The 25,881-nt window shown below is 37.9% G+C and overlaps 2 protein-coding genes across 3 annotated transcripts in view; one reads left to right on the top strand and one right to left on the bottom strand.

Moving 5' to 3' along the window:
• Nucleotides 1–11,338, top strand: part of LOC309709586 (uncharacterized protein) — a 55,512-nt gene extending 44,174 nt beyond the window's left edge. The window contains exons 8-24 of the mRNA XM_082538301.1: nucleotides 929–1,222; nucleotides 1,720–1,761; nucleotides 2,321–2,416; nucleotides 2,698–2,853; nucleotides 2,941–3,042; nucleotides 3,565–3,623; nucleotides 3,807–3,954; nucleotides 4,052–4,156; nucleotides 4,629–4,781; nucleotides 5,268–5,435; nucleotides 5,563–5,736; nucleotides 7,114–7,203; nucleotides 7,302–7,385; nucleotides 7,743–7,861; nucleotides 7,974–8,082; nucleotides 8,595–8,758; nucleotides 8,950–11,338. Of these exons, the coding sequence (XP_082394427.1) occupies nucleotides 929–1,222; nucleotides 1,720–1,761; nucleotides 2,321–2,416; nucleotides 2,698–2,853; nucleotides 2,941–3,042; nucleotides 3,565–3,623; nucleotides 3,807–3,954; nucleotides 4,052–4,156; nucleotides 4,629–4,781; nucleotides 5,268–5,435; nucleotides 5,563–5,736; nucleotides 7,114–7,203; nucleotides 7,302–7,385; nucleotides 7,743–7,861; nucleotides 7,974–8,082; nucleotides 8,595–8,758; nucleotides 8,950–9,061 (2,175 nt within the window). The 3' untranslated portion in view covers nucleotides 9,062–11,338. The remainder of the gene's footprint in view (nucleotides 1–928; nucleotides 1,223–1,719; nucleotides 1,762–2,320; nucleotides 2,417–2,697; nucleotides 2,854–2,940; nucleotides 3,043–3,564; nucleotides 3,624–3,806; nucleotides 3,955–4,051; nucleotides 4,157–4,628; nucleotides 4,782–5,267; nucleotides 5,436–5,562; nucleotides 5,737–7,113; nucleotides 7,204–7,301; nucleotides 7,386–7,742; nucleotides 7,862–7,973; nucleotides 8,083–8,594; nucleotides 8,759–8,949) is intronic.
• Nucleotides 11,339–15,884: 4,546 nt separating this feature from the next.
• Nucleotides 15,885–25,881, bottom strand: part of rab27b (RAB27B, member RAS oncogene family) — an 81,270-nt gene continuing 71,273 nt past the window's right edge. For both annotated transcript variants that reach the window (XM_082538357.1, XM_082538358.1), the window contains exons 3-6: nucleotides 23,820–23,908; nucleotides 21,410–21,513; nucleotides 21,089–21,212; nucleotides 15,885–19,301 (exon numbers count right to left, since the gene is read on the bottom strand). In XM_082538357.1, coding sequence (XP_082394483.1) covers nucleotides 19,115–19,301; nucleotides 21,089–21,212; nucleotides 21,410–21,513; nucleotides 23,820–23,908 — 504 coding nt within the window. In that variant the 3' untranslated portion in view covers nucleotides 15,885–19,114. The remainder of the gene's footprint in view (nucleotides 19,302–21,088; nucleotides 21,213–21,409; nucleotides 21,514–23,819; nucleotides 23,909–25,881) is intronic.

The following is a 25,881-nucleotide window of genomic DNA, read 5'->3' as shown; positions in this document are numbered from 1 at the left end:
ATTGTCTTCCTTTTTTGTGCATGAAAACCTATTAAAACCCATTAAATGTTTACATTCAGTTTGCTTGCACTTCTCTTGAATTCATATTTTCACTTTTGCCCAAATTTACCTTTTAGCTAGGTGCTTTTGATCATGTGTATTTGGAAATGGGAAGGCTTTCAGGTAAATAGCAGTAAATCTAAATGAACCCCTGGGCAAGTGTTTAAGCCAACGCCAACCATAGAAATCAAAGAACAAGTATGTTCTTTAAAGTAATTTCAACATATAATAACGTAGTAATTAACAATTTATTTGATAGAATTGTGTTTCAGGCTGTATGTTGTTAAGTACAGTAAACTCCATCTTTGATACCAAACAGCAGACAGAGGGAACACACAATGAGCTGCTGAGCATAGTGAAGTCTTTCTTTAGTTGGTGGAGGCAAAGCAGAGTTTTAAAAAAAAGGATTCAAAACCTAAAGCTGTTTGGGAACATTATAATAATATATCAGCACTGTGTTCTTTTTGCCCTCTAGTGCTCAGAAAACCATAAGTCTCCCTTTAAAGAAATGTCAGTTAGAACCGGGATGAAATAGCAGAAAAGATAGTATCTTGGTGTTAATTGCATAAAATTAATACAGTGAGCCAAGTTTGTTTCTATTTATGCACATTTTTTCCCAGAAGTCAAATCAGTTTGCTATAGTGTCTTTCAGAATGATACATTTTGCCATCTCCTCTGTCATTTTACCTTCCCATGCCATATATTTATTTTCTCTCTGCTGTCAATTGGTGACAACACCATCACATGCTCTGTTAATTCATCCTTCATCCGTCAGTTCTTTATGTTTTCTAACTGGGTGCATTCGTGTTTATATGCTGACTGATTTCGCCCCCTCCGACAGATTCATCTAGGTTTTTCATTCCTCATTTTTCACCTTCTGTCCCTCCAGGAGTCAGAACTGGATTCACACAAGCAGCTGGACAGCCCATCAGAGGAGGAACCCTCCACGCCCAAAGCAACGATAATCAGCCAGAACCCGAAATATCAGCTGTACCTCAACAACGATCTGAAGACCAACGGGTTCAGTGGCAGAGATGCAGATGGTCAAGGAAGCGGCGGAGGATCAATCGGGGAGAATGGCCCCAGGATGTCCCGATGGGAGACCACCCGGATTGGGGCGAACCATTACAAAGGGTCCCTGGAGTGTTTGGCCTCACGAGATTGGGACACTATGGCTGACAGGGTGGGTGATTCAGACCATGTGTTCTGTCTGTATATATGCGTATGATTCAAGATCGCTTTTAGAAAAATTAGATGGCGCCTTACTTCCAGAGTAAAAGCATCAGTTATTAAACAGTGCCCTCTCCTGGAAGAGCTCAGCTTTTAGATTCTTAATTCCAGTTCACAGCAGACATGATCATTTCACTGAGAAAAATGAAAACAGGCACTTCTAGAAAACATTTAAAGTTTGGTGTTTGAGTCATTTAGAGCCAAAGTAATTCAAAAAGGTAACATTTACATTATTACATATTATTTATATCCAAATATCTTACAGAAAACTAGTTTTATAATCCGTTAGTAGATTCCGATCATGTCAAGATTCCTCATTGAATGTTTCAAACTGAATTGCTTTAAATTTAAATAAGTGCACATTTAAGCGAGTGAGGTTCACACAGTATTGCCATTTTTAATATTTGATCCTTTATGTAGCATTAATAAAATAAATCTTTTCCTTTGCAGCCATTGACACGTGCCCAGTCCTGGATGAATCTCAAAAAACAGGTCTAATACCGGCTGTTCTGTTTATCACAGAATTCAATGAAGGCAGCCTTGCATGTCCTCTCTGCACCAAATCAAATCTAATCACCTCGTTTGTCTGATTCGAAAAGCAAAAATATCAAAAAGAGAGGCTCAATGCAAAGCTAACCCTCTCTTTTTGATGTGAAATGATACCATTGTTTATCGTATGCATAATAATTAAGGACACAATGATTTGTAATTTTACAGCCTGGAATATTACCATCCTGTTAAAGTACTGTAGGTACTGTGGCATTAATGGATGTTTTTGTAGCATCTGTTACTGGTATGAATGTGAATACCAGTATAGAAAACTTGTTTCAGTCTTCACGTTTGTTATTTTAACAGGATTGCTGCACACGTCTAATAAACGCAGCTGCTTTACAGCACACGCCCACCTTTGTTCATTTTATGTTGATGTGAGGAAGGCAATCGTGGCTGTATCTGCACTTCTGAATTCACATTTTGCTCTGAGATCCTTGAGCTTTATTTGTCTTCTTTTAAGTCTCTACATTTTTGACTTTTTTTTTTTTTTTTTTTACAGATGGGTGTCATTGACAGCCCCCCCAGAGTGTTTAACAGTCCATACTCCCAAGCCACCTCTTTGGAGTACAACCCCCCTTATCGAATGTCTGAAAAGGTTTGTAAGTTGACCCCTCTTTAATTTTGAAACCACTTCATTTATACAGTGTCTTGAAATGTACTAAAGTTACATTTCTTTCCTAAAATACAGCAGATTCACAGCATGTGTACTTGGCAAAAAGCTTTTAAAGAGTGCCAATAAACCAAATGTTTCTTTTAAACTGTTGCAGGAAATAGTTTGCATTGGTTTCTGCATAATTAATGTTTTGACCAGGATGTGGAGTCACAGCAGGCTACTGACCCTCCTCTGTTCACCTCCCCTCTTTTCTCCATGTTCAGGGTAAACTATCTCCTGCCACCTCTGAGATGAACCTGTACACCTATAACAGTCGCAGCACGAGTCCGGTGGGCATACAGACGCCGACCCTCATTTCCCCCCGCCCCCGTTTCTCCACCTACGACACTCTGAGGAGGAGGACGGAGGTCAACAACATGGTACATGTTTACTGACACACACACGTGTAGCACATACTCTGACTTCCACACTTTGTAATGGGTTTCTGTACATTTTTCTTGCTACAGGTGGTGCCCACACACTACAGCATGCGCTCTTCCACTCTGGGAGCACCCAATAAAAAAGACTACATAGCAGAACTGACCAAACAGCTGGACACCATACAGAGAGTAAGCCCCGTTTCACTTCTTGTGGATTCAGTCGCCTGGGAAAAAAAAAAGGAGTATAGATTCAAATTAAAACAAATTAACATTAAACAAATGTCTGAGAAATGCAGACTTATAGCATGGGTACCTGACCAAAAAACTCTCAAAGAGTGCCAGTTAGGCTCATTTAACTTTTATTTATCCTGTTATGGGCCCTTTGCGCAGCCCTTTATCCACTGTTTGAAGCAAGCCACTTTCCCTCCCTTCCTTTCCCCCTTAAGTGGCTTTTTTCCTGATTGGCTGCCCCTCTTAAACAGAAGGTTTGAGGAGTAGGTGGGAGTCCATGAATCCTCTCTTCATGATGTCACAAATCTGTTGACTACTGTTCAGCATGAGTCTGATTTGGACCAGATTCACCAGATTTATCAGATTAATGAATCGGAGACCACCAAACAGGACACAAAACAATCCACTGTGTGAGGAACATTTAGCTCCTGGCGGTTTGTAGAAAACTAGATTTTTGATGTGGTGTGTTGCCTCTTCCAGCGCAACCAGTTCCTGGAGGCAGAGAGTGTGGAGATGGAGATGGAGAGGAACCAGATCAGGTCGGGCATGTGTGGTTTTTCTGTAGTTGTACTCGAAGTCAGCACACTGTTAGCTAACCGGGGGCCGTGTACTTGTGACTTTAAAATTAAGCTTTTAGCCTCATGTTATTTCTTTCTTTTCTTTTTTTTTTTTAAGTATATTAAGTCTATTTCAATTTGTTCTTGTCTAAACTGTCTGTGAAGGTTTGAGATGCGCGGCCTGCTGGTGAACAACGAGGACCTGCTGAGAACAAACACACAGCTGAACAATGAGCTGAAGCGGCTGAGGGAGCAGATGATAGAAATGGAGAGAGAGAATCAGTCCGTGGGGGAGCGGTTCAGAGAGATGGAGGTGTGACTTTTTTTTTTTTAAAGATAAAAGGATGCATAGAAGTGATTTGTAGTAGTATAAATGTTTGGATGGGTGACACTTGTGTTGTGCTACGCAGATTGAGGTGAAGCAAGCCAGAGAGGTGATGGTGGAGGCCAACACTCAGGAGTATGCCTTCAACTTCCTTGAGCAGTCGCTCAAAAATCGGATCCAGGATGCTGAGGTATGCAAAGTTAGACGGAAGCAGCTAAAATAATTTTTTTTTAAAAAGATCACATTAAAACCTGAGGAGGAACTCGCACCAAAATAATCTAGATAGATAAAAAGAAACTGGATTATGGGGTGTACCATATCTTTAAAGTGATTCCCACTCATCCAGATATCCAAAGATGTCATTTACAATTTCTTTGTATTTTTTTAACCAATTTTTTTTTAACTTTCTCTAACTATGGTCACAGAGCAGGGAAGGGGGACTCGGGGTACACCCCTGTGTTACTCTTTAGTATAACACAGCACACAGAATGCCAAGAATCCTTAATGACATTCACTGATAATCCAGTTTAGCCAGTATCCAGCTTGGTTTTATTTGTCAGTGAGGGACTAGATCATCTATGTTACTGCACATTCAGACCAGTAAGAGACACATTTTCTCTTTTACAAAGAAGCTGAACTTTATGCATGTTTTTTGTTTTCAGGAAAATCTGGACAAGCAGACGCAACATGCTCAGACTCTGGCTGAGAAGTTGTGGCTGGCAGAGAGGCAGCTGGAAGACGTGGAGAGTGACAAAGAAAGCAAAGACAAGAAGCTGTCTGACCTCAGCAACACCATCCTCAGGCTGGAGACAGAGGTACGGACATAGTAGACACTGAGGCGATGAGCAGCCATCACCTCAGAATTAGATTTATTTAGAAATTCTCTGAAAAGAACCACATAAATTGTCATCACTGAAAAACCTGACAACCCAAAGCAGTGATTCCAAAGCATAAACTGCACCCCCTGGTGCAGCATCATTTACAGTAACATAAAGTATGTGCAGAAAAGGCTTTTAATTTTCTTTTCCTTTTTAAATGGAGTTGAAATTGCCATCAGATTTTTCAATCAAATTAAAAAAGCAGTACAAAGCATATTATTCTTCATTTCTCCAGCACTATGAGAGCAGTAAAATCTTTCTTCTGCCTCCACGTGGAAAAGGACTCTTAAATTAAAGCGAAAACATTTAAATGTGTTAACCAATTAGATCTTTAAGAAATGTTTGTAGCGAGAATGTGTTTTTTTTTCTATTACTACAAATACAAACTGTATTAAACTGTAATAAGTTTATATCCATTTCCAGCTGGGTGAGGCCATGGCAGCATCCACTCAGGCTAACGCAGAGATGAACCTGCAGCAAAAGCTGCGTGAGGATGCCCAGATGAGGTTGGACGAGCTGGAGGAGTCCCTGCTGGAGAAGGAACAGGAAGTGCAGAAACTGCAGACCCTCGTGACCAAACTGCAGGGAGAGGTATGTTGTAGCGTTTGAGCTTCAGCTGTACTTTGAGACATAGTGGCCTAATAGAGAATAACAGCTGTGGAAACCTTTGGAGTACCCACAGCCCCACGACCTGTGTGTTTTCTGTATGTGCGTGTAGGTCTCTGGTAAGCTGTTCGATAGAGAGCGTTCACTGGAGGAGGAGATTCAGCTGAGAGAGAGGCTTCAGCTGCAATGTAAGCAGGCAGAAAGGACTGTGGACGACCTCACCATGGAGCTGCACAGCACGAACCAAACCAGAGACGACCTGGCCAAACAGCTCAAACTGGCTCAGGTACAGTAAATAGTCTGAGGCGAGGCAAGAGGGTTACACTGCATCTTTACACCAGATACTTTATTGAATGTGATCAAAGAAACAGTCAGACAGAAACATTTCTAGGTTTTTGTATAAGATGATATTCACAACCTCTGCAAAACCATAGAGACCACCTAGCTGCCATGGATTGTCATGCTCACAAATTTAAGTTTGAAAAATTCAGCCTTCAGCATCATAAAGGAATAATCTTGATTTCAGCTTTGATTTACCATCCATGTCCAAAACATTTGGTCATTGGAGGGAAATTGACTTGAATTTGGGGCGACAGCTTTTAGCCATTGCTACTGTGCCTCCTTATTAACGTTCGCCTGTGCCATGCTCTTTGGCGGGATGTTGTGGATCCTTGCAAGAGAAATGTGGCCTACACAACTCTAGTTTTCAGAAACTCATTTAGCTGAAGGTTTCTGTCTAATTTCAGATTTGGAAAAAAAATCCCAACTCATATTCAGAGAATGTCACCCCCTGCTGTTGCTGTTTTTAGATTGGCGCTGTCAAAGACAACTATCGGTGTGGGCCAGATGACAGCCCACATTAGCCTCATTGACTCTTTATCTAATCATCATGTCTTGCCCTTCACCTTAATTTGCTGAATGAGTCAAACATTCATCATTTCAAGGGTAGAAAGCTAATTACCTGCTCAACAGCAGCACACTTTTCTTCAAGCTGTCAAACTGCTTCACATAAAATTTTTTATTTTCAACACTGAAAGAGGAAGAAATGTGAGGGGAAATTTGATATTTTTCCCCTAAGACCCTTACTTTGCATGTGGTGCCCACATTTAAAGCTTCAATAAAAACAGCTGCTAATCGTAGTGATTGTAGTTAATAATCAACATGAAGAAAAGCAGCAGATTAATACACATTTGGTTTGTCTAACTGATTCCAGATAAACTACCATATGCGTGTTTTATATACAGCATGTCAGGCTTTTACACACACATGTTAAGTTTACATCCATTGTTGGTTTTAGTCCTTTCTTGTGTTTTTGCTATCACCAAATTCCTGAACATTTCACCATATTTGGATCATGTGACATCCAAAGTGTCTTTGTGTGCATGACCTAATGAGTCAAACAGAGATGTCCACTTGAGTTAATCATTCATGCAAACCATCAGAGTTTGGGGTTAATGGGGTATTAATTATGCAAATCCCGTTTAGCAATCAGCATGCTACAGTGATTCCATAATCCTGTATATACGTCACGTCACCATTTCTGAAGATGCTTAATCTGTTCCGTTTTCAAAAATAACCCGAGTGTCAGACATTTTAAAGAGTGACCTCACAGGCTGTTTGAGAGGGATTCAGATCAGAAGTTTACTTATTTTTAAACTTTCAGGAGAAGCTAATCGACCTAGAGAGCGATCTGGAGGAGCTGCATGACAGCGAGCAGAGATGGGCCGCCAAGCAAAAGAGAGCCATCGATCAGGTAGATGCGCTGGGAACAGGAAGCGTATCAACTGAAAACTATTCGTATAGAACTGATTTGATTGGTTACTGACACTCTTTTTGTGTTTTGACCTCCAGACCGAGCAGCTGCAGCTGAAGCTGATTCAGGAGAAAGATTTGAACGAGCAGCTGGAAGTTGAGAAAGTGTCAATGGAAAGACAGGTAATCTGTGTGGGCTTATTTCTAGTCTTTTTATGCATGTGATAAGTGTTTGGGCCTTAAATTCAGAAGCCAATATTATATTATATGCATTTCAAATAGAATATATTTACTTTTTCTGTGCACCATTCTCATTTGCCATTTTGTGAAAATTAAGCAGAACATTTCATAGATAAAACAAAAACTTGCCATCACTTTGTGGACAAAAAGACGAATCAGATCTTATTAGTGTCATTTCTAAAAGAAACACTTATAGCTGCCATGGTTTCCTTGTATTTAGACATTTTTATACACAAAATAATGTAAATAAAAGGAGACTTTTTTCTGTGTTTTGAGTACTAATAAAGTGTGTTTGTGTAGCTGCGTCAGCTTCGTCTGGAGGTGGAGGAACTGCGGAGCAACAGAGTACAGGAGGATGTCATCTCTAAGACGGAGATCAGAGTCAAGGAACTGGAGAACTCACTGAGGGTTGAGGAGAGGTCAGTTAAAGATCTTCTCTGTGACCGAGGACAGCCTGCAGACTTTGCAGGAGTACCTGCACGTGTTAAATGGCTTTTTGCTGTTACACTACAAGTGTGTGTTTCTGCGCAGGAACAAAGCAACTCTGACAAACACCAACAGTAAGCTGGAGAGGAAGATCAACGAGCTGAGTGATCAGATGGAGGAGGAGCACCGGATAGCTACTGAACAGAAAGACCTGGTAATACAGCCACACATTTGTACAAACCTATAAAACAGCATTTCTGTCTCAGACACCCCCAAGTGGAAAGTGTGCGTTAGCTGAAATATCCAAAGCTTCAATACTACTAATTCTTAAATCACCGATTATTATTATTATTATTATTATTATTATTATTATTATCATTATTATCATCATCATCATCAGCAGTAATTTCCATCCTTCTAGTACTTTATTTTTACTAACCTTATATTGTATTTTAAGTTAACTTCAACTAGTTTTTGCTCTCTGGGATCCACCCACTATTTGGATGTATATTTGATTTCCTTTTATGAACATTTTTTTTTTTTAAGATAATCATAGAAACAAACTTCCCCCGCACTCTTTTTCCTTTTCTAATGGGACGTATTTGTATGGTGAATTGTTGACTGATTGACCCACATAATGGATTAACAAACTGTGCAAAAGTGGCAAATGTTTTTATGTCGTGTACACTAACCAGATGATCTGATAATCTGTGATCTGTTCTCCAGATGACCCAGAGGATCCGCTCTCTGAAGCGCCAGCTGAATGAGGCCGAGGAGGAGGCAAGCAGGAAGGAGGCACAGTACCGGCACACCCAGAGAGAGCTGGCTGAGGAGAGGGAGACAACCAGCCGCCTACAGAAGCAGCTGCTTGACCAACACCTGCAGACCAAGTATGAACTGTTCTGCATGCATGCAGATGGACTGTTGATAGCTCATAATGCATAACAGCTACTTGACACTTGTATTTTCTTTCATGATTTCTCACCTTGCAGATTTCGTTTTTTTAACCTCCTTACATATGTTTATGTACCCTCTCATAATTTTGATGGCAAACTAATAAAGCTTCATCTGTATCCCTCAGGCGTAAGGAGACCATGACAATCCGTCAGACTCTGGATAACCTGAGGTTGGACCTGAGTGACGATGACGATGATCTGACACTGGAACATAGTACAAATGTCACCAAAGTCTAAAAACCCCCTCACTCTAAATTCCCTCAGCGGGAACAGTGTATAACCAAATGAAAAGATTTCTTTTTCCTTCCAGGTTTTGTTTGTTTGTTTTTAAACAGGAAATGTCTACAGGATAGTCACTTTTTAATACCATCAGGAAAATTACATTTCTGAAAATCTGAAAGGACAAAACAATCCTGCATGTAAATGCACCACAAGTCCTGTACTTTACTGTGTTAGTGCTGTTGTGCTAAAAGCTGAAATGCATTTTTTTCCCTTTACATGCGCTCCGTGTGTACTAAAGTGTGATTCTCTGCCCACATTTTAAATGTTAATTCAAAGGGTAGTAACTCTTGTTTGTCTTACCTGGGAGTGGCCCAGTGAAAACCATTCCTCAAGAGTCTCCTATAAAGCTTGTGGAGTTGATCGCCCTCTTCTGTTGATCAGGAAGAAATTCAACCGTGTAAAGTGAACGACAGAATCACCTGGTGGACTTTCTGCCTCCCTGTTCTCCTTAAAGCCACAATCTGCTCGTTTGCCAAAGAAAATAAACCTACAGGAGTTTGCTGCAGAGACATGTTGACACTTATACTGCAAAAGATGTAACTGCTGTGACACCACCCACCTATCATTCAGAGCAGTCACACCCTTAAACAAACTTGCTTTAAATTTTAATAAGTTATGCAAGTTGCAAGTTATGCAAAAAAAAGTTTTAAACTCATTTCTGAGGGAAAGCCAGTCCCAAATGGCCATTTGAGGAAATATTATTGTTTAGAGTACTGACATAATAGGGATTTGATTAAGGTGTAGTTTTGAATCCATTTGTTCCACCCAACTACTCAAGTCTTTTAGAATGGGCTTTAAACCAGTAAATGTTCTGAATTATCCAGGTGCACAAATGTTCTAAAGACTTCTGGTGATGATGGGAAAGAGGACTTTTTCAGTTCAGATCTCAGAACGCAAATAATGATTCAAAGAATCAGAGCTCTCCAATCTCTCAGCTTTTGTATTATTTGATGGCTCTTTAATGGCAGTTCTTTCCTAAAGAGGGTTTTTTCTACATTCATACATGCAGTATTTGGATTTTGACATATTAGAAGAAATAGCAAGATAAATCTGGTACATGTGAGGGATCTTTAAGTAACTGTGTAATTCAAATCAAAGCCCATTAAGCAATTATTTATATGAAGAGTGTGTGTGTGTGTGTGTGTGTGTGTGTGTGTGTGTGTGTGTGTGTGTGTTATGTTTGAGATTTTCTTTTTTTTTTTTTTTTTAATAATTTCTTAGTGGGGAAAAGTTTTTATTTTATAGGAAAAAAAAAATACAGGAGGACTTCAGAGTTGAGTTTTGGGTATTTTGGGGGGTTTGCTGCTGTATAGATATGACCTATTGTACCTGTACATGAGATAAGCTTCAAGGCTAAGATTTATTTCAAAAAGAGGACAAAACGAATGAGGCGTTTACTCTGGTCATTTTTAAACATGTAAAAATGTGTCGTATTGAGGAGGGAACAAAGATTACGTATGCAGAAATGAGTTGGATTCACAAAAGAAAATCCTTTATTTCCTAGGATTACCTCAACTACTTTCTAATTTATATAAAAAGTCAAGATTCTGTTATGAGACAGGAAATCAGAACTTTAACCCGATGTTTCTTTTGCACACTAGCTGAAAAATTACAACATTCTGATCTCGTAACTTACCTTTGTAATTTTATAGTAATGCATTTTTTTTCTTTTGTGAATGCAATCTTCATTCGTGTATGTATTCTGATTTTAGTTTAATATTCTGCATAATTTTATTTGGAGGATAGTTGTTTTGTTTTTTAAGAAAACCAAGCATTCAGACAAAAACAAACTAGATTGTTGAATTAAAATCAAGAGTGGAATATTAAGCATATATGACAGTCATTCTCAGATATCGGTAATATGCAAAAAGTAGTTTGAAGGATGTCTGTTAGAAATATATTAAAAGCTAATATTCACACAGTTTTAATTCCCTGCTATGTTTACATTTTTTAATGTTTTTAGCTTGTTTGGAAAGAGGAGTTTAAATCACAAGTTTTGTCTAGGTTGCTGTATCTCAGCTATAATAACTACACTACTGCATTTTTTTCCCCTCGTAGCAAAAGAAAAAGAGGGTATCTACAGAAATGTAAAAAGAAACTAAATATGCTGACTTATTTTTGTAACTATACTTCACATGGTTCCACTATTCTTGGGTATTTATTTTTCCACATTTTCTCTTTTGGTGAGAAGTTTCTTACTATAAGATAAAATAAATTCTTCTACACTGTGAATTTGAGTTGTTATTTTTTTTGCGCTGTTTTTGAGAAGTAAATGACTTTATGGCCTTTTCTGGGAGGAAGTTACTAAAAATATAACCAACTGCACAATAACAGAGCTCAGGATTAAATTTGATGTAACGTTGTTCTGCATTAGTCAATGAAATACAAAAAACTATACTTTTGTCAACATGCTTTTCAAATAGAAAAAAAACAAAAACCTATTAGCCTGCTACTAACCAACATTTTATTTTCATGTAGCTGACTTCAAATGTGCTTAGTCACATTTTCTAGTTTGTGTAGGTAATAAGTAAAGTGGCCAATGTTTTTAAACAGTTAAATATTAATTACACATTTATTAGCACTGAATTACAAGAGCTAATGTAATGTTGAAAAAACAAAAAAAAACCCATGAATGGTAGGTTCTGCCATTGCATGATTTACCATTATGAAGCTAGACATTTCTATGCTTATAAGTGACGAAAGAAAGAAAAAAGTAGTCTTTACTTCAAGGAAATATAAACAAGTTCACCAAACTGGGGACTTCCAGCTTCTCCCCCTGAAAGAAGCTCAGTGATATCTATGAGGACGTGATTCACAAAGCATTAACAAACTCCTATTTGTATCAATTAACCTAGCATGACTACAAATCAAAGACAAAAACATCAGAAAGTTATTATAGTACTAAGTTCATTTTTAATCAGCTCTCAAGTTGCAAAGTCAATCTATAACAAACGCTTCGGCTAGATAAAATGCAAACAACTGACAAAGATACTCATCAATACATACACGTTCAGTTCCGGCTTATTACACTCTCAAAACCTTTTTGCTTTTTTTTTTTGTTTGTTCCTTTTTACATTTTATAACTGTTACAAACAAAACTAGCATCGTGTCAAAGGCAACACAAGTAAAATCATGACAAAAGAAAATGATTCACAAAAAAAAAATTCTCAAAGTTTTGGTCAAATGTTCAGGCAGGTTTGGTTATTTCACCATAAAATCTTGATTTTGGTCTGATAGTCAACACCACGGCAGGGCATTCCTGTCCAGAAGATTCAATGACTGGACTGACTTTGGGTTTTGTTTTGTTTGTTGTTGTGAGGAACAAGGTTTTCCTGAAATGGAAGCAGCATTGAGTATTGCATAAGAATAACACAACTATTTTCCTAAGTCAAAGAGTTATCACATATTTTTTGCTTTTTGTGATTACTACTGACTCAGAACAGGACCTACTTTGCGCCACAGTCACATAGGGGTTGCATTTAAAACTAACTTTGTGACAAATATATTGTCTGTTTATGAGAACACAATACAGGAAATTGTGTAATTGTTCTTTTTGTATGCTTTTCTTCACTCATGTAGGCAATTTGCCAAAAAAGACAATGCACAACAGACAAGGTTAAAGATCACTGGGCGCATTATGGTCTTTAGATATAACAATATGTGACACAGCACACGAAACAGCCAAGCAATCAGGAACAGCAAGACTTTCCATTATTTCACGTTTGCTATCTTAACTTGACTGTCTGCAACTATCTCTGAAAACTATGTTGGGGGAAAAAGTCATTTACTGAACAATTTCTGATGAATAAGCAGCAAGTAAACAATGCTTTGCTGAAACTTTGCTGAAAATCCTCGTCCAGCAGACCCCTGCTCATTTTAGCCCCACACACTTTGGGTATGTAACCTAACCCAGGGAGTGAATGAAATGTGCCACCTTAATGATGCTGACAGCTTTTCTGTACCTGGCCTGTGGTGACACTGCTCTGCCGAGTGTGGTGAGAACAGTTTCTTGTGAACCTAGTGGAGTTTTTGAATTCAGGTTAATGATTTCCGAAAGAGTATATATCCATCAAAGTCATACAAACTACATGAAAAGATTGATACATGAAATATATTTTCAAACATCAACTTGGAGGAACATTTTAAACTTTAGCTGGATTATGCTGCATCACACACTGTTATAATTTATCAAGCTTTGGAGCACTTCTGAAAGGTTTTTTTTTTTTCATGGGGAAAGAGATTTGTTTAAAAAAAACAAAAGGCAGAAAATGTAAACTTAGTAGAATAAGTACAGTCAAGACAGTCACATTCCCACAGGCAAAATTCAGAGAAGTGTATATAATAGGCCAATCACGTCTGCTTCCACAAGATAAAAATGCATATATGTAAGTTTAATTCGTGAGCAATTTATCAAGGAAACTAAAATATTAACATAAATGTGCAATGATAAATGTATTTGCAACTTCCTCCTCCAGACAGAAACACCACACCGTGGTTGGTATCAGATACCTTTATAATGCATTTTAGCTGACTATAAGACGCAGTGGCCATCTGTATCAAGTCGCAGCTGACATGTCGGGAAAAAAAAGAAAAGAAGCAAAACAAAAGCAAACAAAGCCAAAAAAACAAAACAAAAAACTGGATAAAACCAACAAATGTTTTGCAGCTCCTGCATCAGAAACACTGAACAGGTCAATCCGTTCTCATACTGTCAAACATGCTGACAGTGCAACAAACACACAGGCATCGATACACACATTGAAAACTGAACGAACGAGTACAAACCGCAGGCATCAGAGAGAATTCACACACAGGAGATCCAAAAATAAAAGCTCTTAGAGGTACTTAGATTGATTTGTTGTTTTGATAAATCTGACATACACAAAAAACCCCAAAACATCTGACTTCTGTTCTCTTTTGCCTCTGATTTATAATCTATAATCAATAATGCATTAAAATATTCAGTAGCTCACAAACTTTACAGAGGATCAGACAGAAGAGTTATTATAACAGGCACAACATGACCGCAAACAGTGTAAACTTTCAAAGTGAATTTAAAAACAACACTTAAGACACGATAGGTTCATGGAGAAAATGACGGTCAAAAACAGCAAGAGATGGACGGAAGATTTAAAAAAAAGAAAAGAAAAGGGAGGGGGTGGGGCTGAAATGAAGACACGATGAGTAATATTGGAAGAAGGGTTCAGGTAAAAACCGACAATTTGTCCTAGAAGATTGTCACAATTAAAGGCATTGGTTGAGGAAAATTCTTGCCCATTTGGAGATGTGTTCAGATCTCAGATACAAAGACTTTTAGTGTTAATCTGTTTGACCCGAGCTGCGATTGCGATTGTAAAGTTAATCAATATTGAAGCAATTTCCCTAACTTTATTAGTCCTAATAAGTTGCATGTCATCTAGTTAAAGTAGTTAAGCAACTGCATGTCATGTTTTGCCTCATAATTCATTTTCATCAATTTCTTTCAACGAAAACTTGACATGACTATGTTAAAAACTGACACTCACAGAGAACTCACAATTATGCAGCATGGTACGGAGCTTTTTAGCCTCTTTCAGCTTTAGTTTTGGTTTTACGGCACATTTACTACCCGGTTTGGTCTTGCTGCTCTGGCCAGCCCAAACAATTTCACCAAACGGCAGACAGGCAAAAAACAAAGACACAAACATTAAACAGCCACAAATCCAGTTTAATTTATGGAGGAGACTCAACCAGAGCTGAGAGGAAGGTGAACAATGGAGTAAAGAATTACAACTCCTGTCTACATGCGCTAGGTGTGTAATCTGGCTACTGACTGCTAACATGCAAGGACTGCCACTCGATCTTCTCCCCTCTAGTGGCTGATAGACTTCTGCTAAAACATCACTCGCTTTATGAATAAAAGGTGGGCCAGAGTAAACTAATAACCACACATTTACTTAGTTCGTTTTACTGAGGTTTCTCTTCCAACTATACTTTTAGACATAAGTGGCTTGTACATTATAACTATTTACAACCAAAATAAAAGATAACACCTGTAGAAAACATACACAATGCTGCAAACCAGCCTACAGAAAGACAGAATTTTCTGCCAAGTAACTGGGAGACAGAGTCAACGCTTCATACTATCAGCAAATTATTGTTGAACATCTAAAAATCAAATATACTGTAAGTAGCACTTCAATATGGCAATGAAATCTGTTGTTGGAAAATTAATATGTTTAGCTGTCAAGAAAACTAAAGTAACAAATATTTATTTGAAAAAAATGTTATTTAACACACTGTCAGATTCAATTTGTGGTTAAAATTTTAAGCTATAGTACTTGTTTCTTTGCTTGATATAGTGTTATGTGTATGTATTTATTGTAACTTCTGCTGCCCTGTTGGCCAGGTCTCTCATGAAAGAGGTTTTAATCTTAATGAGATGTTTACCTAAATGAATAAAGGAAAATGATAATAAATATACTGCTTCCTAATGACCCATTTGTTAAGCCCTGGTCTTTGATTTGCTTTGAATGACAGCCTACAGTAAACCCAGCACGCTACAGCTATACTCCCCCACAAGTTGGAACAGCTTTGAACTTTCTCAGCTGGTTCACTGATGCACAAAAATCAACATTTATCAGCAGCCAATCAAATCTTTTTTTCCTCAATATTCTTTGATCACATAAGGTGTTATTTGATTTATGGAAAACTGTGAGCTGCACTTTAAACACACACACACACACACACACACACACACAAAAAAACAAACCCCAAAAAGAAATCACTGACTCAAAGATGAAATTGACATTTTAATATAGTGGATTTTGTAATTAGCATCTAAATACATGCCACTGTTGTCGTGTTTCAGGTGCAAAAACATAGGCTTTTCCTGTCCTCAGTGAGTTAAAAGGTTGTGATCAAGTAAAAAAAAAAAAAAAAAAAAACTAAGCCAAAAAATAAAAAATGCAAAACTGTAGAGGCTTCAAAAATACTTCACTTTTTACACGCTTTTGTTGGATTACATTTATACATTTCCTGATTAATCTAAACTTAATAACACAGTGACAACATGTTTTTGCCCAATAAAAAAAAAGTTTTGGAAGAAAACCCAACTACTGAGTGCTTCTACCACAGGCTGAGACATCCAGTCATCCTTCAGCATACCATGAATCAATGAACTAAAGAACAGAGCCATTGCAATGCTGGAAAAGCTTCAGGGCAAGTCACTGTTGGTTCTTAAGTGGCCAAGCCAAAATTTTAATCCATCAGAACATCTTTTGAGAGGCACAAAGAAGACACTTCCCATCCAATCTGATGACGTTTGAAGATGCAGATTAGCTCGGATGAATTGGATAAACCACCCAAATCCAGGTTGAAGAGATTTAACCAAGACAACTCAAAGCTGAAATGAGTAAAACCAAAGTTTCTGGATATTTTGTTTTTATGCTTTGAGCACAAAAATACTAAAACAATGAAAAAGTAAATCAATATAAAAGCAGCTACTTAAATTTAATTAAATTAGATGACGTAACACAGGAACGTGGGATGTAAAGAACAGAACAAAAACAGGACAACAGAAATAACTACATATGTCTCACATGTACTGTAAAATAAATAACTGGTCAACATATAATCTAACATTAGTCATGGACAGAATTGGAGCCCAGAGCCATATTGGAGTTTCTCTGATTATCTGATGTAAAGATGTGAAAAAGTCTAATCAAAAATCAGCTGCACTGAAGATCTCATGTCACCTGATAAAGCTAATTCTGCATTTTACTCCCATTCTATGCTGTTATTATTATTTTTGTGATTAGAAAGGATTTATTCAGAGAGCTTGGATGTTGATTTGTTGCTGCAGACAACTTTATTTTGAGCTTTTTAAGTAAATGGTAGAAAGTTACAATGACAATGTGCCTCCCGAACATCTAATAGCACAGCTGGACCGTCTCCAACAAGGTCTGCCTGACTACAGTGGAATAATGCTTCAAAGGTCAAGGCAGTAGGTCACTTTGGAACAACACATCTATGCTGATAAACACTATTAAAATGATCAATATGCAATTGATTTTTTCCTTTATTGCACATGTGTCATGCTATACCCATACAAGTCCTATAATAAAGATGGCATTCTTTCCAAAGGCCAACAATAGGCTGAGATTTCAGTTTCTGTAGAAGTAAAGAAAACGGCCCTCTGTCTGCATGTCTGTCAACATTTTGCTACCGAGTTTATCAGGTCAGTTGCTCATTTCGGATCACACTGTCTAAAACATTAAGTTTATTTTGTATATTCTGGTCAATCTGTATGTCAGAAAGGAGGATTATCCAGGATATGCTCACTATGGCTTACTTTGGCTCCACTACATCTGGTTTCACAATGCCAAAATCACTCATTTTGAGGCTTCAAAACAAGTAGCTATGCCCATCTTTTATAGTGTTGATGGCATCAGCCATCTGAAAAAACTGTCTCTTAATTAATACTTTGGAAATGGAAACAAACATATAAAATCTAGCCAAAAAACTTTTCTAATGATATTAGGAATCCTTAGCAGACTAGGATATATCTAAACTTATCAAATGCTAATATTTGATATGAGAAGGTGGAAAATGCCAGTATTTGTGGTCTTCTACTTCAGTGAAAACCTCAAGTTTGCCATGTAAAACCAGGTGATGTGGCTTAACAAAAAATAATAATAAACCCCCGCCCACCCCACAAAAAAAAACAACTTTAAAATGAAAAACGTTGACGTTGGTAGGACACTGAAAAAACAAACAAACAAACAAAAAACCCTGACAATGTAGGAGTGTTTAAATAGATTTTTTCTGATTGTGGTCAGAAAGTGAACGTTAAGAATCACCAACAGTAGGAACATGATACATCATCTGCTTGGATGGTGCTCACTACCAAGCTAGCAGACGGCATCATTTTTAAAATATTATTGATGTCACATGCTGTTTGGTTGTTTTTGTGTGGTAAATTTGTGTCTTCATTGTAAAAGAATGAAATATAATATATGGTCACAAACAATTGAGGTCAAATGCTATACCCTTTATTAAGTGTGCAACTTTCTATAATCTATATAGGACAATACTACCTGTAAACAAAATTAGTGACAATGGAAAAAAGTACGTTTCTGATACCATACTGCATGAGAGGGTACTATCAGATGTTACCTAGAGAAAGAAACAAAAGAAGCCAGCAGTGGGTGATTTTATTTTATGTTATGCTGCACTATAAATTTTTTATTTTATTAACAAAAAGAAAAAGCATTTTGCATTTTTTAGCAAATGTCTGCCATGTCTAAACCTGACAAAAAAATGTAAAAATCAAAAAGTTACTAAATGTGGCTCATATGGGTACAGCATAGGACACTTTGTGAAACGGGGAGAAAAAAACAATTATAAATAACAGAGGAATTAAACCATATCAGTCACACAATTTCTCACTGTGATCCAGGAGCAAACACTTTAGGAGAGGACCAATACTGATTAAAAACAAAGTTAAGTCCCCCTCATTTTGCGGCCATAAATAGATAGATCAACATATAAAGAGTCCAAATTAAACTTTTAAATGCGTCTTTTTGATTGTTTAGGTCTGTTAAATCATTCAAAGCACTTGCGAGCAGTTAAATTGGGAGCGTGCAGAGCCTATTCCCAGGGTGCATGTTTTTAACTAGGCACATTATGCGTCTGACAGTGATGAAACTGTCCCCTCCTGTTTTAATTTCCTTCTAAAGGCAGACCAACAGAGACTGTATTACCGTAAGAGTCCATTAGAGGGGGATAGAGTTCTTTCATTGTCAGAATGACATTAGGGAGGACAAGTAAGCATAAAGGGAGGAAAAGAACCAAAATAGGAGAACATGGCTAAATGTTAGCTTTAAAGAGCACAGGGGTGATGAAACAATGAAGAGACATGCTATCAAAAATGACAAGGATAAAGTAAACAGAGGAAGGAATGTGGTGAGAAGAAGGACAGACGACAGAGCAGCACTGACTGGTTGTTGTCCTGTATCGCCTCTTCATCTAACATGCACATTTCTTAGCATTCGGCTGTGCATCACCAAGCTTTGTGGCCCCGTTCCCATTGGCAGGCTCGGCAGGGGGTTTGTCGACGCACTGCTCCATCCTCTTCATGACCAGGTCCAACAGCGTTAGAACCGCCTTGTCCACATCTGCTCCTGTCGCTGCACTCGTCTCAAAGTACGGGATCCTGCAAAGAACAAATCTGCAACTTAAACCAATGTTTTTCCAAATGCACCTCACTTGTTCACCTTCCTTTGTATTTGTGTTATTTTCAACCATCATGAATTTAAAAAAAGATTTTTTTTAAACTGGTCGAAAGGCTGAGGAAGATTTTGAAGTATAACCTGTGGACTATGCATTTTGCATTGAGTAAATTAATGAGCTAAAATAATGTGAATACTGAGTATATCCAGCATGTATTCAGTGATAAGTTCTTGTACTTGTAACCATATGGTAAAAAAGTGCAGGTGTGAAGACCGAAACAACTTTAAAGGCCCATCAATCTGCTAACTGTCTGAAACAGGACCAATCCAGAGAGACAGTGTCGTTCAGAACCATCTGATCAACAGAACTTTACAGGAATAAATTCTACGCTGGACAACAGAACTGCAGAAAGACTAGTTTGCAATTCTAGATATCTGCTAACTGTGATATGCATTAAAAAACGTGAAGTGTGTGCTTTACATATGATAATGTTTGGCTTATTGTCAGTTTATTATGGGCATCTGCGGGAGAGGTCATGTGTTACTGTATTCCTAAGTATGTTTAACAACTTCAGGTGGTTAACCAAAGCTGGAAAACACTTGAAGGCTTGAAGTGGTTAGTTTAACCATCTATACCAGCACATTTAGGATCTGCAATTTTTGCTATACTTGCATCAACAAAGCTTTTTAGGTTTACTCGTTTATGTCAGAACTTACTTATATTACTTCCGTGAGCAAAACTTTGTGGGTTTTTACCTCATCTAACAGGAAGTCGTCTGTTGTTACAGAAAAACCGTGTACCATCTATTCATAAACATGCAATGTTGATGATCACAATAATCCTAACAATGATATTCTATAAAAGAAAATTATCAATGCTAACAAAATAAAGTATTTATATCAATCATACATGATGTACAAAAGTGAGTGTTGTTTTCGGCCAAAGCCCCACATGTTTCTGAGCCACATTAATGTTATTTTAATGCAATAGAGCAGAACAGAGGTGTAAAACAGGTGGTTATTACAAGATATATATGAGATATGGAGTTATGTAACATCAAAAATCACTATTATGTATTTGCTTTTCTTATTCTCTATCACGTCATATTTACACAATGTGTTCTAAAGCCTGTCAAATATTAATGTGGATCAGAGATCTGAAGCACATCGGAACATTACAGTATGTTAATTTAAATGTCAGATTTTAATTGTGCAAATTGTTTCTTGCCTGCACGTGGCTGAGAGATGCACACCTTCCTTTTACTTTTATAAATACCTGCAGCCATACCAGTAACGTAGGACAAAGTGTTTACGGTATTAGTAACTTGAGGACATGTGGAGGGGTAAGGATCCAACTGTACAAGGTCAAGCATGGAAACAGTGTCAATTGAAATTTAAGTTAATGCAGTTTTTCTCCTAGATAAATAAACATCAACAGTATTTAGTGTGTGCATATAGACTTAAGTATAAGTGCAAGATATAGTTTTAATTGTAAATACCTTAAGTGTCCATTGATATGAAAACAGCTGCTTAGTTTCTACAAGACGCTAAGGAAACAACTTTTGTTTTTTAATTAAAGCCATCATGTTTTTAGGGTAATACCGAGGCCAGAAGCTCTTTTGTGAAAGTCAGACGAGAAGTTGCCACCGTGTGCTCTCAGATAAACAGTAACAAAAAATAAATAAATAAATAAAATATCACTGTTCAACACCTGAAGTGGTCTTAATATCTACTAATACATACGGTTAATGTACATGACAAATAAACTTGCCCGTATTTTTCGGCCAGCTCCTTGGCCTGTCTCTCCTGAACCTCCCGCTGGTCGGCCAGATCCGCCTTGTTCCCTACCAAAACAATATCTGGGTTCTCACAGTAAGCATTCGCCTGTAGCTGGCCTGAAAATGAATACAGATTAAAAAGTAAATAAAGAAAAACTGATGTATCAGAGGAACTTCAAACAAACAGAAATGTTTTGTTATACTGCTATTTCATGCTTTCACAATACATTAGTCATCAGCCTTTTACATATTTTAACAGTGAGCTGAACATTGTTGGACTGAAATGTTTTGATAGCAGATTCTAGTAAACATACTCATCCAGTTTCTGACGTTGAGAAAGCTCTGCTGGCTGGTGAGATCGAACATCAGCAGGAACCCCATAGCATCCCTGAAGAAGGCCGTGGTCAAGCTGCGGAACCTGAAACACAAACAGTTTTAAAGAGTACAGATATGACAATGTGTATTTTTTAAAGGGTTTCTAAAAATGTCTTAATTGTATTATACTGCACAATATCCCGAATGTGAAAGCCACCCAATCACATTAACTGCTAGCCTTATGAACAGACGAGGCTAGAATTGATGTGTCCACAGATGCAGTTCTTTTAACAGCCACAAGAAGGTGCTGCAGTAAAAAAATAGACAATCCTACAATAACTACGTAAACCCAAAACAAGTGTGAAACCTGAATTGATTAATTTAAAAATGTTTGGGCACATCATGTTTTTAATTGAGAGCAAATGCCTGAAAGCAGTCACAGAGCAACACTGTATTGTTCTGTTTTGTTGATTTGTAGCCTTCTTTTAGGCCAGCTGATAAATATCAAATACTCACATTGTGTCAGCTGTGTTCTGGGTCTTTACCAACTCCTTTTAGTGTTTGGCATTGTATCAGTGTATAGCAACATTTCAGATCTTTGGCCACAAATCAAACTATTCATTTTTCATACCAGGCTGTAAACATGCCTTCAGTTTAATGATGAGCTGGGCATTTTAACTTGTCCGTTTGAACTTAGGGCTATTAGAAATGCAGTTTGTTGCACTTCCATGCTTCATTTTCCAGCACAGGATGTCACATTTGCCCAAATTAAACTCTCAGAATAGATATTTTACTAATGTCTGTCAAAAGATTTTAAAAAAAAAATAGACCTTTGCTGCTCTACATCTGGAGATTGCTGGCTGTCACCAGGTGAAACTGGTCACAAAGACAGTGCTGCACTGAAAACCTTGCACACTGCTAGGAGATTGCCTTAGTCACCCGTAATTTGCACGGAGGACACCAATGCTTCCATTTTCCACTGCAAGCTGTAGTGTTTGTTTGTTTTTGTTTTTTTAAAATCAGAAGCCCCATTTCATACCAAACAAACATTTTGAAAAGGTGCAACTTTTACTTTGAAGGGTAAAAACTTACAACCGGTTGGGGAATACACATTTTTCTTCCCTGGTAATGGATGGTTGCCACATGGTCCTGGATTGTTCTCTGGGGGTCTAAACATGACATTCTAACATTTTGCAATATCAGTGTTTAAGCTGAAAATCTGTAGTCGCCAACCATTTCCAAAAATCTGTTATTCCGATGAATAATTCTATGAAACCTTCTTGCACAAAACAGAAACATTGATTTCAATTTGATCAATATCAGCTTATAACTTTGTTATAAGTAAAATATATGAGCTGTAATTTCACCTGTGTTCAAGCACTAAATACAGAAAAACAATAGATGTGTGCCATGTCCGTTTCTACCCGCACAAGTTAGTAATGGGGCTCCCCCAGCTGAAGTGCATATTCTGAGACATGCTTGTGCTTCTGGGTGTGACAACAGCGAGTGTGTAAACATTACTTATGAGCAATATTTAAGATGCAAACAATCGGAATGAAGCAGCAGATATCAGAGGTGTCTCCACCGCAGCCTGCTTACAGGTGGAATAATGACTTTAACCGCTTGAATAAATGATCATGCGGAATCTGTTGCACTGGGCAGAATAAATGCAATTAAAATTATGTAACTAACACCGACTCATCCTGCGGTGAGTCATCGGGCTTTTATAAACAGATTCAACAGATCGAGGTCGGGACCAATTAAAGACCACACACGCATGACTGACACATGCAGCCATAAATACTGGTCTGTTGATTCTCCATCTAGATTTCTGAAATAAACTTTACTACTCTACAATTATAAACTTTTTTAAAACATTTTTCATTGTACCATTTATCTGTTTTGATATCGTCCCTGGTGATTTCATTTTGGCATTATTGCATTTTCTTTTGGTGAGCTTCAACCAATCAGTAATGACTGACCAATCAATTGGAAGTCAATTCCTCGGGTCAATTGTGCAATGACAGCTAAAACTGTAGTTTGTTGCACCTCAAGTCTACACACCATCTAACCCCAGTGGGATATCCACAGTTGTAAAACTGGCCCTAAAGGTCAGCTGTATGACTGCATCGGTTTCATCAATGCTTGTTACTACTGCTTCATGATTAAAGATTGTAACACAAAAAACATACCCAGAGTAATAGGCAGAGGACTTTAAGACAAAAACTTTAAGCACTGGTGCTTTAACACATATTTAAAGCCTTGATGCCATCCATCAGCCCCACCCGGCATTTATGACCTGTAGAATCACGGAGAGTCTTAAGCCCACAATCCACGATGCCATCAGTGATGTGTGAACCGACTAACTGTTAGGAAAAAGATTTTGTCCTAATGGGATAAGTGGCCTACCTTTCCTGTCCAGCTGTGTCCCAGAGCTGAAGGTGAACCTTGAAGGTTTTACCCGTGGTCGTCCCATTGGGGTTAGACGCTGTGTAGACCTGAGGAGAAAGAAATCGCACAATTTTAAATGAGATGACCGTTTATGAAAGAAAAGTCATTTATACCTGGTGTATATTACAAGACTTGCAATTAAAAACAAACAAACAAACAAACAAAAACAATGACATTTAAATCAGTCGACCCAAAACTGACCATTACAACTGTCAACCTTCCTCAACCTTGAAAAATAAGTATCTCTATAAGGTGATTGGTGCACCTTTGTTTTGGGCTAGGAAAACAGCCATAGAGTAAGATTGTTCACTTGATAACAGTAAACTTCTTCCTCGTGATACTGTGTAGAGTTAGATTAGTCAAAGTTACTAATCTACAGTGGTGTGAAAAAGTCTTTGCCCCCTTCCTGACTTCTTGTTTTTTTATTACTATTTTGCAAAACTGATATTCTCCTTCAGGATGTTTGGTAGACATCAGAATTCATGGTTCCATTTACTGCAGCAAGTCTTCTAGGACCTGAGGCAGCAAAATGCCCCCATCACACTACCACCACCATATTTTACTGTCTTACTGACTTTCCACAGAGTATTTTTCCAAAGGTTTTGGGGATCATCAGGATGTTTTCTGGCAAATCTGAGAAGAGCCTTTATTTTTTGGATGTTGTCCTGGGGTCTTTTATGACCTTTTGGATGAGTTGTCACTGCTGTCTTGGAGTAATTTTGGTCGGCCCCACTGCTGCAAAGGTGTGCTACCGTTTCATGTTTTCGCGATTTGTGGATAACGGCTCTCACTGCGGTTTGCTGGAGTCCCACAGCTTTAGAAATGGCTTTAACCTTTTCCAGACTGAGAGATCTCAGTTACTTTGTTGTTCATTTGTTCCTGAATTTCTTTGAAACGCAGCGTGACATCTGTCTTTTGAGGATCTTGAGGATTTTGATGGTCCACTCTGTCAGGCAGGTCACGTTTAAGGAATTTATTGATTGAGAACAAGTGTGGCAGTAATCAGGCCTGGGTGTGGCTAGAGAAATTAAACTCAGCTTTCCAAAGATGTGATACACCACAGTTAGTTTAGGATACAAAATACATAATATAAATACAATGAAATAAAAAAAACAGTTTAACTTTGGGATCTTTTCATTTGTATTTGAAGAACTATTCACCACCTTACATACCCCGCCTCCATTTATTCACCTCACCCCTGCTTCAGTGAATATTTCATCAGGTATGATGAAAACTCATGTGGACAGTGATCCTGACTGGGTAATGATGAAAACTTGTTTGCAGCAGCTGGCTGGTTATGTTCCTGTCACCACAGGAAGCTTCAGGCATCATTCACACCTCTGATTCTCCCTAATGTGACACACTGTCACATTTTCTGACACCCTTTTTAGACTGAGTTTATACAGATCATGTTTGAAACAGTTATATTTGACTTTATGGTGTTCTTTCATTTTTCAAGGTGATAACTGACCTTCAGCTCAGATGGGGTGACATGAAAAGACATGCACTCTGATCGAGGAAGTCTATTTGGATAACAGACACGTCAAAGTTTCTGTTTACTTTACACTGTGGAAAGTTATCAAGGTACTATTTATTGAACCTACTTCTTATAAAGTCGTGAGCTAAACACCAGAAACATAGTGCTGTACCTTTGTTTAACAGCATAGTGTTGCTTTGCTGTCATAGCGACTAGCTTGCTCCAATAGATGCATTGAAATGAAAGAATGATGACCGCTTTGTTGTGTGTGTGTGTGTTTCTTTTAATTACATGGCTTAAATCCATCTAGACATAGTCAAGAACATGTAGTGCCAGATTCAGTTGTAGTTCTCATTCAACTTGTCACATGCTGACGCATGAGCAGCACATTTTAGCTCACTAGGTATCCCATTGGCACGATTTTACAATATGCCCTAACCCTAACCATTCAGAGGATGGATAAGAATGGCCAGACTGCTCCAAGTTCACTGGAAGACAACAGTAACTCAAATAATAACTAGTTACAAACAAAGTACACAGAAG

Source organism: Aulonocara stuartgranti, assembly GCF_965226115.1.
Source record: "Aulonocara stuartgranti genome assembly, chromosome: 7".
NCBI classification, from domain to species: domain Eukaryota; kingdom Metazoa; phylum Chordata; class Actinopteri; order Cichliformes; family Cichlidae; genus Aulonocara; species Aulonocara stuartgranti.
The sequence above is the reverse complement of the archived record's forward strand: the minus strand, read 5'-3'. Positions and strand labels throughout refer to the sequence as shown.